Source organism: Saccopteryx bilineata, chromosome 5 (genome assembly GCF_036850765.1).
Source record: "Saccopteryx bilineata isolate mSacBil1 chromosome 5, mSacBil1_pri_phased_curated, whole genome shotgun sequence".
NCBI lineage: Eukaryota > Metazoa > Chordata > Mammalia > Chiroptera > Emballonuridae > Saccopteryx > Saccopteryx bilineata.
The window spans coordinates 146,267,694-146,286,876 of NC_089494.1; the positions used below are offsets into that span (position 1 = coordinate 146,267,694).

A 19,183-nucleotide genomic window follows, 5' to 3' on the forward strand; every position below is an offset into this window, starting at 1 on the left:
TCATGTCTAGAAAATAATCTTTTAATGCCCTGCAGGAATTGAGGGCAGTTCAGTACATTTCAGATTTATTAAATATAATGTGATTAAAGAAGCAATTTACTAAAGAGAATTCATTTGGTTTCATGGTCGTTTATAAGTACATTAATTGTTTAAATTTCCATACAGAATTTACTAAGTTACTATTTGACTTCCTAGGGACCTTAGGAAGAGCATAATTTTACCTCCAAAACTGAAATCTTTATCTCTTGCTTCAAACTTCCTGTTGCTCAAACTGCTCATAAAGGCAACTCTTCATTTCTGAGAACTATCATTCTCAATTTAATAAAGATCTTGAAAGGATAGAAGGGCTAGTGATGTGGTTAAGAGTATGGGTTCCCACGGCAGATTGCATGCACTGAAAATGGGAGTCCATCATTAACACACTAGACATCATGTTAGGTAAGACACAATTATACATTTACTGTGTCTCGGCTACAAATGTCCCCTTTGCCCTGGTTTGACATACTGGAACTGAGCCCTATAAACATTTTTCTTTTGAACTAGTTCACACAATGTTAGACTTTTCAGTAGAGAAAACAGGATGGGTACCACAAAGCATAATAGAGGAAGGAATTTCTATTTTTGGTTCCAGGATACTTCTATTTTCCTCTTGCCCTGTGACTGCCAGCAATGTAGAGGGACTTTCAGTGAGTTTCTCAGGCATTGTGGCCTATGGCCATCAGCTGTGAAATATCGCCCCCATAATGTCCCCACACTTCAATGTGTTCCAGTCACACCCTCTCTGATAAAGACTAAATCCCAGTGTTGGGTAGAGGTAAGATATATATACTTATGCAAATGTATTCTTTCCTTGAATTCTTTTTCTCAGCCCTAGATACAGAAGCTGCTATCCACATTTGTTACTCCTTTCTTCTTTACTGTTCTCTTTTACCATTTTATTTACTACACTTTAATTCTTTATATTAAATCTTCCCTGTTCAAATTTCTCGCGTGGTTTCTCTCTCATGAACGGGCACAAACTGATGAGAGTCTTAAAGTGAGGATAATGATAATAGTGCCTACCTGTTAGACTTGTTTTGATGATTAAAAGAGTTTATATAGATAAAATTCCTGAGCCAGGTATATTTGATAACAGTCAATGTATACCAAAGGCAGATCAAACCACTAATCCCTGGCTGACCTGTCAGTATATCACTCTTCTGATATAGCCAGAAAGCATTTTAAGAAATTTCCACTGAGAAATTATCTACCATCCAGAGAATACATTCTCCAACTCCTTAGAGTTAAAATAGCACTTTGCTTACACTTCTGTTCTAGTTATAATTACAGTGAAATACTACTAAACATTGCTGAAATGTTTCTTCCTTATAGGCAACGTTTCTTGAGGAAAATGATCACACTTTATTCTTTAATGGCTCTCTCGGCACAGAGCAGACACTCAAGAAAGGTTTGTGGTGAGTCACAGCATGGCAACCTTGCCAGTATATCAAAATGCATCATTCTGATCTATGTTCTGCATGCTGGCTGCAAGTCTCTCCAACTCTGTTCTCCTCCATACCTCATGAACATGTCCATGCCCCACCATTTTCTTTACTGAAAACTACTTAGACTTTTATATCAGGCATGGGGTCCAATAATGATATTCCTGCAATCTTTCCTTTTATCTGTCCTTATTCTCTTCAACAGTAGTTATATAAATCCTTTTGCAAAAGCTTTATTAATTTTCCAGAGGTGTTAGGATAACAGAGCTTCTAAAAATAGCAAAAGCAACTTACTAAAGGAATATTTATAATAGGCTCTTGTTCTTGTCTTTTGAATTCTTTCTTGCATCTATTTCAAGTTTTATATTTCAACACAGCAAAATTGAAAGTAGCATGTCTTCACTCATTGCTACTGTTTTAAGGCTATTCTGGTTCGCTTCCAACTGCAAGTCATTTCAGTTGTGAGAAGTCACAATTCTGTCTTCATTAAACACCCTTCTCTAGAGTTGTATGCACTTTATATTCACAGAGTGAATACACACACATAAATCTTAGCCAAGTGACTACTAAAGTAATAAAAAGTCACTAAAAGTGACTAAGTGACCAAAGTACTCACCGCAATCGGCTTCATCTGCTCCATCTGGGCAGTCAGACGTAAAATCACAGAACTTGCTGGATGCAATGCATCCTGCATCCTCATGCGGCACACATTTATCTCCTTTAAATTTAAGAGATAAGAGGGTAAACCATCCGTTTCTCTAACAAGTAAAAAGAATGCATAATTGTTTCATGAATACTGCTTTTTAAATATGCTTTAAAAAAAGGCTGTGGAGAAGGACAAATCCAAGTACAATTTGCTATTTCCATCATGAGTCTGGTGCTTCAAATGTAAACATAAGGCCAATTCTAAGAATTGTTCTCAAGGGTTGTAGTCCTTAGCAATGCCAGCTGAAGCTTTCAAAGGCATTAACTGAAGTCAAGGCTGAGGTAAAACCCTGGCCATTCTGCCCCACAAACACATCTAAATCCACTACCACTGGGACTTGATATCTTTTCAACGCCCTTTCCAGTGCTGGTCCTAGACTTCTGTCTGGTGGTAATACTAAATTCCATAAAGGAGAGCCTATAACTGCTTACTGAACAACTTTGAAAAAACAGTAAAACACTTTTTATTTCTTTTGTGTGAAACCATTGAACCTTTCAGAAATAATACACATGGCTTTGGTCTAATTAGAGTTATGCTTTAATCAACTGAGCTGGTATTTGGATTGAGGTACAAATAAGTGAGCTTTAAGTTTATTTACAAAAATAATCCTCTGTGAGATAAAATTTTCTGATACTTCTGGTAAAGTTGACTTTTGTGATAGTTTACAACTTTTAGCCACACTTCTGCCCCCAAGTACATTTTCTTCAATGCCATCTTTGAGGCCATGCTACTGCTCCAATTAGGGTGATGTGGTATTTGATTAAAAGAAGGAAAATGTTTAATTAAATAAGAGAAACAAGGTAAGGCTGGTTAACCATCAAAAACTCATTAGTCATCAAATCTGCTGCTTTGCATTCTTAAACGTCTATGAGAAATGCACAGAGGCACGCGCACACACACATGCAGTATGTGAAAGGGTTATCATAAGCCCAGAACATGCATTAAGAATAGAGTAATTATATGTTACCAAATATAAAGTTAGAATATAAAATTATACTATCCAATGAAAAATGTCTTTAATAACGACCTTTTGATTAAAAGTTCTTTAATCCAGGTCTCAAACAAGAATTTTTTCTCCTATGTCATCCTTGATTAGTACATTTAGCTCCTCTAAGAATGCAAGTTTCCCACTTACTATGTTGATTAAGGAAACATAACTTCAGAACATATGATGCACCTGACATCCAGGTGCAAATGTTTTTTATTTATACAGATAAAGAAAAATGAAGTATGGTAATTTTCAGGCAACATTTGTAATACTGTTTATTAATTGAGGTCCAGGAGTAGAAGTGACCAGAGGGAAATATCAATCAGTGGTAGAATGGCAAAGTAACCACAGGCATGCTGTACACTGTTGCAATGAGCTTGCAGGACTTAAATAATGATTAGACTTTCAAAAATGCCTATTTGACTATTTGGGATCCATTTGCATGATGTCCTGTCCCTTAATTTAAATTCTCTATAAAGTATTAAGTCAAAGAATTAGCCAAACTCTATCTATGATGTAAAAAGATTATGTTTTGAATTTAAACAGAGAATTTTACAGTCAAGATTTAAATTTTTTGCTGGCCTTAAGTCACTTTTCCAAACACAATGATTTTGTTTTTGAAATCCAAGTTGATTCTGAAACATAAATTTTATTATATAGTCATTTGAAGTGACAAACAAAATTGAAATAGAAATTAATTTTTATAGAAGCACTTTAAAACATGCAAATTAATATTTTTAAAATTAAAATATTGCTATGTGACAATTTAAGCCACAAGTATAGCATATTATTGGAAGACAGCTTAAGGTATAGACTGTGATATATCATATTTTTACCTTTTTAACAATATATATGCTATATAAAATTAAAAGTCTTCTGCACAGAAAAAGGAACTATCAACAAAACAAAAGGTAACCACCTGAATGGGAGAAAATATTTGCAAACAACATTTTTCTTTTTGAGGAGGGATAATAGTGAGACAGATCTCTGCATGGTCCCCGACTAGAATATGCCTGACCCATGTCTGGGGCCAATGATCGAATCAACAGAGCTATCCTCTGCACCTGGGGCTGATGCCCAAACCAATCAAGCCACTGGCTGCAGGAGGGGAAAAGGGGGACAGAAGCAGATGGTCACTTCTCTTGTGTGCCCTGATTGAGAATAGAACCCGAGTTGTTCACATGCTGGGCAAACCCTCTATCCACTGAGCCAACAAGCCAGGGCTACAAATAATATCTTCCATAAGGGGCTAATATACAAAATATATAAAGAACTCATACAATTCAACAACAACAAAAAAGTTCAATTTAAAAAATGGACAGATGGTCCAAAACAGACACTTTCCCCAAGGAAACTTCACATTGTTTTCAATAGTGTCTGTACCAATTTATATTCCTACTAGAGTATATGAGTGTTCCTTTCTCTCCACATCATTACCAACAGTTGTTATTTCTTATCTAACTGCTGTAAGGTGGTATATCATTTTGGTTTTTATTTGCATTTGCCCTATAACTAGTGAAGTTGAGTGTCTTTTCATATATCTGTTCACCATTTGTATGTATTCTTGGGGAAAGTGTGTTTTAGAAGGTCTGTCCATTTTTTAAACTGAACTGTTTTGTTGTTGCTGAATTGTATGAGGGGAAACAGATGGTGATAAATAGAAATATGGCTTGGGGTGGTGAACATAAATTGCATTTACAGATGATGTATTACAGAATTTTACACCTGAAACCTGTATTATTTTATTAACCAATGCCACCCCAATAAATTCAATATATTTTTTAAAGACTTACAGCCTGACCAGTGGTGGTACAGTGAATAAAGTGTCAACCTGTGCTGCTGAGGTCCCAGGCTCAAAACCCTGAGGTTGCTGGCTTGAGTGCTGGCTCATCCAGCCTGAGTACAGGCTCACCAGCTTGAGCGCAGGTCACTGTTTTTTGTGTAGGATCATGGAAAGATCCCATGGTCACTGTATTGAGTCCAAAGGTGGCTGGTTTAAAGCCCATGGTCACTGGATTGAGCTGAAGGTTACTGGCTCGAGCAAGGGTTCACTGGCTCAGCTGGATCCTTCAGGTCAAGGCACATATGAGAAATAATGAATAAAAACTAACTTGCTACAACTACAAGTTGATGTTTCTCTCTGTCTCTCTCACTAAAAACAAAACAAAACAAAAATAAACTGTACACTTTAAATTTATAAAATGCTATTAACCAATGTAACCCCAATAATTTTAATTAAAAAATATAAATAAATAATTTTTTTAGTTTTTAAGGACATGTGATTTATCCTACATCCCAGGATTAGATATTAGTAAGTTATATTATTGAAGGACTGTTATATAGTTTATATTTTGATATCAAGAACTAACTATTTCAAAGTTTAAAATTGCTATGACCATGAGCAAAAACTAACTTTTGGCCCTGGCCGGTTTGCTCAGTTTTAGAGCATCCGCCCAGCATGTAGAAATTCTAGGTTTGATTCCCACTCCTCCCTCCTTTGCCTCCCTCTTCCTCTTCTCATCCCATAGCCATGGCTCACTTGGTTCAGGCCTAGGACGCTGAGGACAGCTCCATGGAGTCTCCACCTCAGGAGCTAAAAATAGCTCAGGTGCGAGCATCAGCCAGGGTTGCTAGGTGGATCCTGGTCAGGGCACATGAAGGAGTCTGTCTATCCCCCCCACCACCACCATCACTTAAATTGAAATACAAACAAACAAACAAAAAACCTTACCTTTTTTTACTATGTTGGTACTTGGAAGTGACTTATATGAAATTTCACATCCCTGGGATATACTGATGTTATCTAGAGCAATGGTAGTATTTGATGATAAAACAGTAGCCTCTAAAATTAACTATAAATACAGAAAGATAAATTATTTTTAAAAATATGCCATGAAAACAAATCTTACAATCATATCTCTTTGTATAGAAAGATGTTCATTTGCATCTGTCACATCGTCCAATCTAATTATAGAAAATTGTTTTGACCAGAACATTCAGATTACAAGTTTCTAAAGTCATAACTGCTTTGACAGCACCTTACATAACCTTAATACTTTAGGTAACCTTGTTTCAATTAGAAATTGTAACATCCATCAACACTGAAGGGTTGTCTTCCCATTGGCATCATTAAGAGGCAAATGCATTTAAAATGAGCTCTTTGGGGTAATCAACTGCGGAGCTCACAACTCAATTTAACTGAGATATAAATTCAGTAATGGGTCTTTTGGAAACAATGATTCATTTCCATATCCAAATATTTAAATAAATACATGTATTATGTATACATATACGGAAATTAGTGAGGTGAAGCATACAATCTATAACTGTAGAAAGTGGTTAGTAATATTCATATGCGAAAGCACGCTGAGGCATCTATTTAAGTTTAATTTATTCTAACAATGAATAGTGACTGATATAATTTCCTTTGTTCCTGCTAATCACTCACATTATTATGTTGTTATTTCACCACCTTAATAAAAAAAAATTATGTCCAGAGTCTTAAGGATGCATAGAAAGAACACCAGTTAAGGACACTACCAACAGGTGCATCTCCATCTTATCCCGGGAGGATCTCTGATTCCAAAGATCTTACAATTTACTTCATATAATACATCAACAATGAAACTACACCAGAAGTGCTATACAAGAGACATGTATAATATACTAGGATAAGCAAAGAAAAGCACTCATTCCTCTGACAAAAATGTGAAACAGACTTTGAATAAAGACTTGGTGAAGGAATAATACTAAACCTTAGTTATAACTGCTGTCTAAGTTTTTGTTACATTGAGAAACTAATAGCATTACAAGCAAAAGCAAGGATATATTTGGGAAATTTGGGGTGTTATAGAATGATGTGGTTTGAGACATTACCGCAAAATATGGCATCTTGTCATATTGAATATTTCAAGCTGAAGGAACTGGAGATAGGTTATGTATACAATAAATTTTTTTATCTCATCTTGAAGCAGACTATAATATTCTCATATGAGAGGTGCCCTCTCTTTGGACCAGGTGGTGGCACAGTGGATAGAGCATAGGCCTGGGATACTGAGGATTCAGGTTTGAAATTCCGAGGTCACCGCTTGAGCATGGTCTCATCTGGCTTGAGTGTGGGCTCACCAGCTTGAGCACATGTTTACCAGCTTGAGAATGGGATCATGTGCATGACCCCATGGTCACTGGCTTGAGCCTAAAGGTCTCTGGCTTGAGAAGGAGTTACTGGCTTTGCTTGGAGCTCCCCGGTCAAGGCACATATGAGAAAGCAATCAATGAACTAAGGTGCCACAATTATGGGTTGATGCTTCTCATCTTGCTTCTTCCTTTCTGTCTTTCTGCCCCGGTCTCTCTCTCTCTTTCTCTCTCTCTCAAAAAAAAAAAAAAAAAAAAAAAAAGAAAAGAAAAGAAAAAGAAAAAAAGAAAGAAAGGTGCCCTCTCTATACCTGGAAGAAAGGAGTATCCTTATCTCTGAAGAGGAAAGACACAGAGGGGAATCTGAATAAACAGTCCTTGTTAAACATTCCCTAGATTACTATACTTCCCTTGTAACTCCTTGTCCTACTATAATCATTGAACCACACAAAAATACTAAGAATTAAATCTTTCTTTTGGGTCATGTCCTTATGAATGTTCACATGTCACATAAAACTAACATTAAACAATTTTCTATGTCTTTTCTCCTGTTGATTGGTTTTATGGGTTTGATTTTCAGACCCAGTCATGTCTGAAGAGGAACAGTTAAGAAAATCTTTTCCCCCTCGTACATAGGAGGATTGTATTTTAAGGGAACAAAAAAAAATAATTGACTAATACATAGATGCAAAGGATTGACTGCATGAATTGGTTCAGTCTAATTGGAGAGCAATTGGATGGCATCAATTAAAAAGAAAAATAGCATAGACTACAAAAAAATAAGCCTACTTTTCAGCCTTTACTCTAGAGAGACACTGATAGGCACAAACATGGAGGCCTATGCAGGAGTGTTTATTTCAATGATGGTTTTGATAACAAATCAATGGAAGCAATTCAAATATGGTCAATAAATAAATGGTGATATAGACCATGGATTATTATGCCAGCTTAAAATAATATCTACCTCTATCTGCTAATATGGGAAGACCTTCAATATGTGTTACTGAGTAAAAAATTAAATTACAGAAATAAAGTTACTGAGACAAGATAGTAAGAAGTTAGGAAAATTCCTTGGTAAGTAAAATGGAGAAACTGAGACAGCTGGCTGACTCAAACTGTCCCCATCCAGCACCCTGACTCACCTGTCTCCTTTCCTGTACAACCACTCCCTTAAATTTTAAGCTCTCAGGACAATGATGTTCTGATCATCATCAAATACTGGAAGTCCTCAGATTATGACACAGCACTGTTCCTATGATGTGACGTACCCAAAATTTTGGTGTAAGTTGAAACACAGCCTAGCCTAACACAAATGGAAATCTTGCGCTTTTGACAATGCAAAATGGCATAGGTAAGCATGCTGAGGGATGCCAACTCCATTACTCATATGCCACATTACTGCATATTCTTCCTCTGCACACAACCAAATTAGTTTGCTCACACGGTCTATAAGTACAATGCTAATGGAGTAAGCCAAAATACTCACGTCTCAATTTTTTTAAGTTTTGTGGGAGTGAGCATTGTAAACTTGAAACATCATATGTTGAGACTCTCATGACCTGAGGACCCCTATAATCTTAGGGACAAAGCCTGACCACAGAGTAGAGTTTGGGTCAGACTAGAGAGAACATTTACGCTTCAGTTGTGTTTCAGGTACAGAAAAGCAGCAAAACCAGACAAGTGACCCCACAGCTGACCTCATGACCAGATGCACTGATTAACGACCCCCTGCCCTGGGTCCAAACAATCAGTAAAGATCAGGACCCTGAAAGGACACATTTGGAAAACTGATAAATACTCTATTGAGATCCTCCTCTAAGACCTCCCTTAAAATTCCTACCTTTAGAAAACAGATAAATACTCTTAAGGCAAAAGACCCAGTGCATACTCCCTCTCTCTAGAGCAGTGGTCCTCAACCTTTTTTGGGCCACAGACAGGTTTAATATCAGAAAATATTTTCATGGACCGGCCTTTAGGGTGGGACGGATAAATGTATCACGTGACCAAGACAAGCATCAAGAGTGAGTCTTAGACGGATGTAACAGAGGGAATCTGGTCATTTTTAAAAAATAAAACATTGTTCAGACTTAAATATAAATAAAATGGAAATAATGTAAGTTATTTATTCTTTCTCTGTGGACCAGTACCAAATGGCCCACGGACCGGTACCAGTCCACGGCCCGGGGGGTGGGGACCACTGCTCTAGAGCATACCCTATGCCTTCTCCTTCTTTCCTTAGGTGCATATCTCTGCATCCTCTCTCCTGAGCTCTAAGGGCCCTTCTTCTGCCTCTGTGGCTTGTTTCCTGAGTTCACACACCCCAGTTGGCTCACTTCTTCTGCCTCTGAGACTTTCTTTGGCTCACTCCCATTGCTATGATCTTGTCTTTTCTATCTTAAGCCTTTCCTTTGTTTCACAGTTCCCAGCTTTAAAAAACATATCATACTCTCAAAATCACCTGAATTCAGTTGAAATCTTTCCAACAGGAACTCTAGAACCAAGAGTCGACATCACAGGTAACAATCCTATTAGGCTAAAAATTAAAAATACCCAGTGGATTAGGTTTCTAGCTACTTGTGGTAGATAGATAGTAACTTTAAAAAAAAGGGTCTAAGAGTAATGGCGGAGTAGGAAGCGATACCGATAAATCTCCCCCAAAACTCAACAAGATCTTCAACCAGAAACAGAAAAACCTATACTTGGAGCTTCCAGATTCTTCGCAATACACCCAAAGGTATGATTGAGTGAAAAATTGGCTAAATATATAACCAAACCCCGAAGGAAATAGGGAGTAAGAAATGCTCCGCCTTCCTCACTAACCTAAACAGGGCGGCTTTCTCTGGTAACTGTGAATATAGAAACTGAGGCGGGCAAAGGGGGTGAATAGATCCAGGCCCCCGCAGCAAAAACGGCCGAACCAGGCTGTGGCTCAGAGATCCAAGCCGAGGAAAATCTGATCCTGTGGCAACCCGGGCAATACAAGCTAGCACTCGCGCCAAACCCAAACAAAGAAAGACAAGCGGAGCGGCCATTTTACCCGGTCTCCTGGTCGGTGCGCAGTTAGTGGAAGAGAGATTTCTTCCTAAGCCGCGGAAGTGGGTGCCCGTGTTGCCCCACGGAGAGGCAGGGTCAGAGGCCTTTCTGTGGGCTGAGGGCAGAGTCTCTGGGCAGCCCCAGCGCCCTGGGAAAGCCACGCACGGGAGGGAGTGAGAACTAATCCCAACGGTGGAGATTTTCCGTGCTGGAGGCTGTTTCACTCAGAGGGAACCATGGCCAGCCTCATATCCTGGTTTGCGCGCGCAGATAAGGAGTGAGCGATTCCTCCGAGTGCCTCGGCAGTGCGTGCCCGTGTTATCGCACAGAGGAGCAGAGTCAGGGGCCTTTGTGTGGGCCAAAGCGGAATCTCGGGCCGCCCCAGCTTGCAAAAGCCGCACACGGGACGGAGCGAGACTCAATTACAACGCTGCAACTTTTCCCTGCGGTTGGGGGTTTCACTCAGAGCGTGAGACTGCTGGCCGGATATCCTGGTTGTAGACAGTAAGTGAGAGTTTCCTCCAAGCGCCCCGGAAGTGGGCGCCCGCTTGTGTTACCGGATAGAGTGGCAGAGCCAGAGGTCTTCGAGTGGGCGGAAAGCCCGCCTGATTATGCTAGCAGCTCTGACTGACTGAGCCTTACCCAGAGCCCTGTGCTGAGTGGAAATAGAGTGGGGAGTTGCCAGCAATTTGAGCCTCTTACTATCCAGGCAGAGGCAGCAGCAACCCCATACCTGGACTATCAGGCTACTAATTGAGGAAGGAAAGACTAGGAGAAAGGCTCCAGGAACACGGACTCTCTCACTGTCGGAGCCTATAAATGCTAATGAGCCTCGACTCCCAACAAGAATAAAGCACAATACATGACATTGCCATAGAGACTTATCAACTGCAAACCTCTACCTGAGCGTGCCAAAGGGGCAGAACCTGGGGTACAGAGTCACCGACCAGGAAGAGGGAGAGAAAAGAAAAAGCAAGAAGATAACCTCTCAAAATCAAGAATAATATGCAGACTTTATAACCTATCCCATTTTATTATATTTGTTCGTTTGTTTCTCTTATCTTCATTCTTGAGACTTTTTTTTCCTCCTCCAATTTGGCCGATTAACTCTCTACCGGTCTTACTCTCCTTGAACTACACTACCCATAAGTGTTACATCTCCCATTATCTTTTCTCTTCTCTTCCTTTCTCTCTATGAGGGTTGCACTCCAAAATCCTTAACTCTCTCTCTCTCTCTCCTTTCTTTTTTCTTCTTTTAGTGGTTCCCTCTTTTTTTCTCTCTCTCTCTTTCTTTTCTCCCTCTATATTAGTTTCTTCCTTTCTCCTTTATATCTCCTCTCATTCAAACCTCAATAACAAACAAATTATCTTATCTGGGACTCAAACCTATGTTTGTGGCATTTTGGGGGGTTTTTACTTCACCTTTTTAACTCACTAGCAGTGCTCCCATCCCTGGCTCTCCATATTATCTAGTTCTTGTTCCACTAAATACAATAGTAAGTTTTTAATTTGTCCCCCCATTTTTCCATTTTCCTCTTATTCCTCTCATCATAACTCTTAGAAAACCAACACCTAAAAGCAAATCATTTTATTCTTGACCCAAATTTTTTCCTTATTTGCTTTTTGTGGGTCCATACGCTCTTTTTTTTTTTTTTTTTTTTTTTCCTTTTTTTTTTTTTTTTTCTTTCTTTCTCTCTTTTTTGCCCCTTTATTACTTTTCCCAAATTCAGGCCCTCCATCACAGGCATTGTTTGTTATAACTCACAGTCCACCACAAGATTTTCTCAAGAAAGAGGGGAGAGGAGAGGAGAGGAAAAAAAGAGGGGGGGAATAATTTCCTTTTTTAAAAATTTTTATTTTATTTTATTTTTCTTTATTTCATTATTAATTTTTTTTAAAAAAAAAACCAACTTTTTTCGATTTGTTATTTTTTTATTTTTTTTAACTTTTTATTCTTTATTAAATCTCATTAATACTATCAACAAAACCACCCTCAGATGCCATTAAGGAAGAGAAAATCGAATATCATGGATACAAAAGAAAGAGAGGTAACACAGCTAGATGAGGAAAAATCTATGGAGAAAAAATTTAATATATTGGAAACCTTGGAGCTAAATGACAGAGAATTCAAGATAGAAATCCTAAAAATCCTCCAAGATATACAAGAAAACACAGAAAGGCAATATAGGGAAATCAGAAAACAACTCCATGAACACAAAGAATATATGTCCAAGGAAATTGAAACTATAAAAACAAATCAAACAGAGATGAAAAACTCAATTCACGAGCTGAAAAACGAAGTAACAAGCTTAGCTAATAGAACAGGTCAGATAGAAGAGAGGATTAGTGAAATAGAAGACAAGCAACTTGAGGCACAACAGAGAGAAGAAGAAAGAGACTCAAAAATTAAAAAAAATGAGATAGCCCTACAAGAATTATCTGACTCCATCAAAAAGAATAACATAAGAATAATAGGTATATCAGAGGGAGAAGAGAGAGAAAATGGAATGGAGAACATACTTAAACAAATAATTGATGAGAACTTCCCAAGCCTGTGGAAAGAACTAAAGCCTCAAGTTCAAGAAGCAAACAGAACTCCAAGTTTTCTTAACCCCAACAAACCTACTCCAAGGCATATCATCATGAAATTGACACAAACCAACAGCAAAGAAAAAATTCTCAAGGCAGCCAGGGAAAAGAAGAATACAACATATAAAGGAAGGCCCATTAGATTATCATCAGATTTCTCAGCAGAAACTCTACAAGCTAGAAGAGAGTGGACCCCAATATTTAAAGTCCTGAAAGAGGGGAACTTTCAGCCACGAATACTATACCCATCAAAGCTATCCTTCAAATACGAAGGAGAAATAAAAACATTCACAGATACAGAAAAGATGAGGGAATTTATCATCAGAAAACCCCCACTCCAGGAATTACTAAAGGGGGTTCTCCAATCAGATACAAAGAACAAAAAAAAAACAGAGCCACAAGTAAAAGCTCCAAGAAGAACACAATAAAACCAAATTTAAACTGTGACAACAACAAAAAGAAAGAGGGGGAGAAGACAGAGATTAACAGTAGCAAAGGACGATGGAGTGCAAAAGTACTCACAAAATAGTTCGCTACAATGAACAGGGTAGGGACCCTTTTCATTACTCAAAGGTAACCACCATTGAAAAAACCACCACAGAAGCACATGAGATAAAAAAGATAGCAACAGAGGAAAGATGTATGGAATACAACCAAATAAAAACAAAAGATAGAAAAACGAAAGAGAAGGATCAAACAAGACACAAAACTAACAGAAAGCAAGATATAAAATGGCAATAGGGAACTCACAAGTATCAATAATTACACTAAATGTAAACGGATTAAACTCACCAATAAAAAGGCACAGAGTAGCAGAATGGATTAAAAAAGAAAATCCAACTGTATGCTGCCTACAGGAAACTCATCTAAGTAACAAGGATAAAAACAAATTCAAAGTGAAAGGTTGGAAAACAATACTCCAAGCAAATAACATCCAAAAAAAAGCAGGTGTAGCAATACTCATATCGGATAATGCTGACTACAAGACAGGAAAAGTACTCAGAGACAAAAATGGTCATTTCATAATGGCTAAGGGGACACTGAATCAAGAAGACATAACAATTCTTAATATATATGCACCAAACCAAGGAGCACCAAAATATATAAGACAGCTACTTATTGATCTTAAAACAAAAACTGACAAAAATACAATCATACTTGGAGACCTCAATACACCGCTGAAGGCTCTAGATCGGTCATCCAAACAGAGAATCAACAAAGACATAGTGGCCTTAAACAAAACACTAGAGCACCTGGATATGATAGACATCTACAGGACATTTCATCCCAAAGTGACTGAGTATACATTTTTCTCCAGTGTACATGGATCATTCTCAAGAATTGACCATATGTTGGGCCACAAAAACAATATCAGCAAATTCAGAAAAATTGAAGTTGTACCAAGCATATTTTCTGATCATAAAGCCTTGAAACTAGAATTCAACTGCAAAAAAGAGGAAAAAAATCCCACAAAAATGTGGAAACTAAACAACATACTTTTATAAAATGAATGGGTCAAAGAAGAAATAAGTGCAGAGATCAAAAGATATATACAGACTAATGAAAATGACAATACGACATATCAGAATCTATGGGATGCAGCAAAAGCAGTGATAAGAGGGAAGTTCATATCGCTTCAGGCATATATGAACAAACAAGAGAGAGCCCAAGTGAACCACTTAACTTCCCACCTTAAGGAACTAGAAAAAGAAGAACAAAGACAACCCAAAACCAGCCGAAGAAAGGAGATAATAAAAATCAGAGCAGAAATAAATGAATTAGAGAACAGAAAAACTATAGAAAAAATTAATAGAACAAGGAGCTGGTTCTTTGAAAAGATCAACAAAATTGACAAACCCTTGGCAAGACTTACCAAGGAAAAAAGAGAAAGAACTCATATAAACAAAATCCAAAATGAAAGAGGAGAAATCACCACGGACACCGTAGCTATACAAAGAATTATTGTAGAATACTATGAAAAACTTTATGCCACTAAATTCAACAACCTAGAAGAAATGGATAAATTCCTAGAACAATACAACCTTCCTAGACTGAGTCAAGAAGAAGCAGAAAGCCTAAACAGATCTATCAGTAGAGAAGAAATAGAAAAAACCATTAAAAACCTCCCCAAAAATAAAAGTCCAGGCCCTGACGGCTATACCAGCGAATTTTATCAAACATTCAAAGAAGACTTGGTTCCTATTCTACTCAAAGTCTTCCAAAAAATTGAAGAAGAAGCAATACTTCCAAACACATTTTATGAGGCCAACATAACCCTCATACCAAAACCAGGCAAGGATGGCACAAAAAAAGAAAACTACAGACCAATATCTCTAATGAATACAGATGCTAAAATACTAAACAAAATACTAGCAAATCGAATACAACAACATATTAAAAAAATAATACATCATGATCAAGTGGGATTCATCCCAGAATCTCAAGGATGGTTCAACATACGTAAAACGGTTAATGTAATACACCATATCAACAAAACAAAGAACAAAAACCACATGATCTTATCAATAGACGCAGAAAAGGCTTTCGATAAAATACAACACAATTTTATGTTTAAGACTCTCAACAAAATGGGTATAGAAGGAAAATATCTCAACATGATAAAGGCCATATATGATAAACCATCAGCTAACATCATATTAAATGGCACTAAACTGAAGGCTTTCCCCCTTAAATCAGGAACAAGACAGGGTTGTCCACTCTCTCCACTCTTATTTAATGTGGTACTAGAGGTTCTAGCCAGAGCAATCAGACAAGACAAAGAAATAAAAGGCATCCATATCGGAAAAGAAGAAGTAAAGGTATCACTTTTTGCAGATGATATGATCCTATACATCGAAAACCCCAAAGAATCCACAAAAAGACTACTAGAAACAATAAGCCAATACAGTAAGGTCGCAGGATACAAAATTAACATACAGAAGTCAATAGCCTTTCTATATGCCAACAATGAAACAACTGAGAAGGAACTCAAAAGAATAATCCCCTTCACGATTGCAACAAAAAAAATAAAATACTTAGGAATAAACATAACAAAGAATGTAAAGGACTTATATAATGAAAACTATAAACCATTGTTAAGGGAAATCAAAAAAGATATAATGAGATGGAAGAATATACCTTGTTCTTGGCTAGGAAGAATAAATATAATCAAGATGGCTATATTACCCAAAGCAATATACAAATTTAATGCAATTCCCATCAAAATTCCAATGACATTTTTTAAAGAAATAGAGCAAAAAATCATCAGATTTATATGGAACTATAAAAAACCCCGAATAGCCAAAGCAATCCTAAAGAAAAAGAATGAAGCTGGGGGCATAACAATACCTGACTTCAAACTCTATTATAGGGCCACGACAATCAAAACAGCATGGTATTGGCAGAAAAATAGACACTCAGACCAATGGAACAGAATAGAAAGTCCAGAAATAAAACCACATATATATAGTCAAATAATTTTTGATAAAGGGGCCAACAACACACAATGGAGAAAAGAAAGCCTCTTCAATAAATGGTGCTGGGAAAACTGGAAAGCCACATGCAAAAGAATGAAACTGGACTACAGTCTCTCCCCCTGTACAAAAATTAACTCAAAATGGATCAAAGATCTAAACATAAGACCTGAAACAATTAAGTACATAGAAGAAGACATAGGTACTCAACTCATGGACCTGGGTTTTAAAGAGCATTTTATGAATTTGACTCCAATGGCAAGAGAAGTGAAGGCAAAAATTAATGAATGGGACTACATCAGACTAAGAAGTTTTTGCTCAGCAAGGGAAACTGATAACAAAATAAACAGAAAGCCAACTAAATGGGAAATGATATTTTCAGACAACAGCTCAGATAAGGGCCTAATATCCAAAATATACAAAGAACTCATAAAACTCAACAACAAACAAACAAACAATCCAATAAAAAAATGGGAAGAGGATATGAATAGACACTTCTCCCAGGAAGAAATACAAATGGCCAACAGATATATGAAAAGATGCTCATCTTCTTTAGCTATTAGAGAAATGCAAATCAAAACGGCAATGAGATACCACCTCACACCTGTTCGATTAGCTGTTATTAGCAAGTCAGGTAATAGCAAATGTTGGAGAGGCTGTGGAGAAAAAGGAACCCTCATACACTGTTGGTGGGAATGTAAAGTAGTACAACCATTATGGAAGAAAGTATGGTGGTTCCTCAAAAAACTGAAAATAGAACTACCTTATGACCCAGCAATCCCTCTACTGGGTATATATCCCCAAAACTCAGAAACATTTATATGTAAAGACACATGCAGCCCCATGTTTATTGCAGCATTGTTCACAGTGGCCAGGACATGGAAACAACCAAAAAGCCTATCAATAGATGACTGGATAAAGAAGATGTGGCACATATACACTATGGAATACTACTCAGCCATAAGAAATGATGACTTCGGAACATTTACAGCAAAATGGTGGGATCTTGATAACATGATACGAAGCGAAATAAGTAAATCAGAAAAAACCAGGAACTGTATTATTCCATACGTAGGTGGGACATAATAGTGAAACTAAGAGACATTGATAAGAGTGTGGTGGTTACGGGGGGGAGGGGGGAATGGGAGAGGGATAGGGGGTGGGAGGGGCACAAAGAAAACAAGATAGAAGGTGACAGAGGATAATCTGACTTTGGGTGGTGGGTATGCAACATAATTGAACGACAAGATAACCTGGACTTGTTATCTTTGAATATATGTATCCTGATTTATTGATGTCACCCCATTAAAAAAATAAAATTATAAAAAAAAAAAAAAAAAAAAAAAAAAAAGTTATTCCCTTTAGGTCAGGAACAAGGCAGGGGTTTTCACCACTCTTATTCAACATAGTTCTGGAAGTCCTAGCCATAGCAATCAGACAACAAGAAGAAATACAAGGCATTCAAATTGGAAAAGTAGAAGTAAAACTGTCGATATTTGCTGATGACATGATACTGTACATAGAAAACCTTAAAGTCTCAGTCAAAAAACTACTAGGCCTGATAAATTAATTTGGCAAGGTGGCAGGATATAAAATAAATATTCAGAAATTAGAGGCATTAATATACACCAACAAAAAACTGTCTGAAAGAGAAATTAAGGAAACAATCCCCTTTCCTGTTGCAACAACAACAAAAAATAAAGTACATAGGAGTAAATTTAACCAAGGAGGTAAAAGACTTATACTTGGAAAATTATAAGACACTGAAAAAAAAAATCCAGGAAGATGCAAAAAGTAGAAGCATATACCATGTTAATGGATCGGAAGAGTAAACTTCATTAAAATGTCTATATTCCCAAGCAATCTATAAATTCAATGCAATTCCTATATGAAAAATACCAATGATATACTTCAAAGATATAGAACAAATATTCCAAAAATTTATATGGAACCAAAAAAGAACATGAATAGCCTCAGCAATCTTGAAAATGAAGAATAAAGTGGGAGGTATCACACTTTCTGATATCATGTTATACTACAAGGCCATTATAATCAAAACAGCTTGGTACTGACATAAGAAGAAGCATACAGATCAGTGGAACAAAACAGGAAACCCAGAAATAAATTCACGCATTTATGGTCAATTGATATTTGACAAAGAAGGTAAGAGTATACAATGGAGAAAAGACAGTGTCTTTAATAAATGGTGTTGGAAAAATAGGACAGGTACATGCAAAAAAAATGAAACTAGACCACCAACTTACACTGTTCACAAAAATAAACTCAAAATGGATAAAAGACTTAAATATAAGTCATGAAACCATAAGCATCTTGAAAGAAAACATGGAGAGTAAACTACAATATCGCTTATAACAATATTTTTGCCAATTTATCTCCATGGGCAAGTGAAATAAAGAACAAAATAAATATTAGGACTATTTTAAACTAAAAAGCTTTTACACAGTAAAAGACACCATTAACAAAATAAAAATAGCCTGACCTGTGGTGGTGCAGTGGATCAAGCATCAACCTGGAACACTGAGGTCGCTGGTTCAAAACCCTGGGCTTGCCTGGTCAAGGCACATATGGGAATTGATGCTTCCTGCTCCTCCCCCCTTCTCTCTCTCTCTGTCTCTGTCTCTGTCCCTCTCTCTCTCTTCTCTATAATTAATAAATAAAATCTTTAAAAAAATTTAAAAAAGGAAAATTAAAAAGTATATATAAATAAAAATAAATAAAAATACAATCCATACAATGGGAGAACATATTCAGCAATACG

General features: G+C 37.0%; 1 protein-coding gene across 6 annotated transcripts in view; it reads right to left on the bottom strand.

The window, feature by feature from the left end:
• The window catches only part of MALRD1 (MAM and LDL receptor class A domain containing 1), a 794,026-nt gene that overhangs the window by 636,895 nt on the left and 137,948 nt on the right, over positions 1–19,183 (bottom strand). For all 6 annotated transcript variants that reach the window (XM_066232773.1, XM_066232772.1, XM_066232769.1 and 3 more), the window contains exons 14-15: positions 5,907–6,027; positions 2,098–2,199 (exon numbers count right to left, since the gene is read on the bottom strand). In XM_066232773.1, the coding sequence (XP_066088870.1) occupies positions 2,098–2,199; positions 5,907–6,027 (223 nt within the window). The remainder of the gene's footprint in view (positions 1–2,097; positions 2,200–5,906; positions 6,028–19,183) is intronic.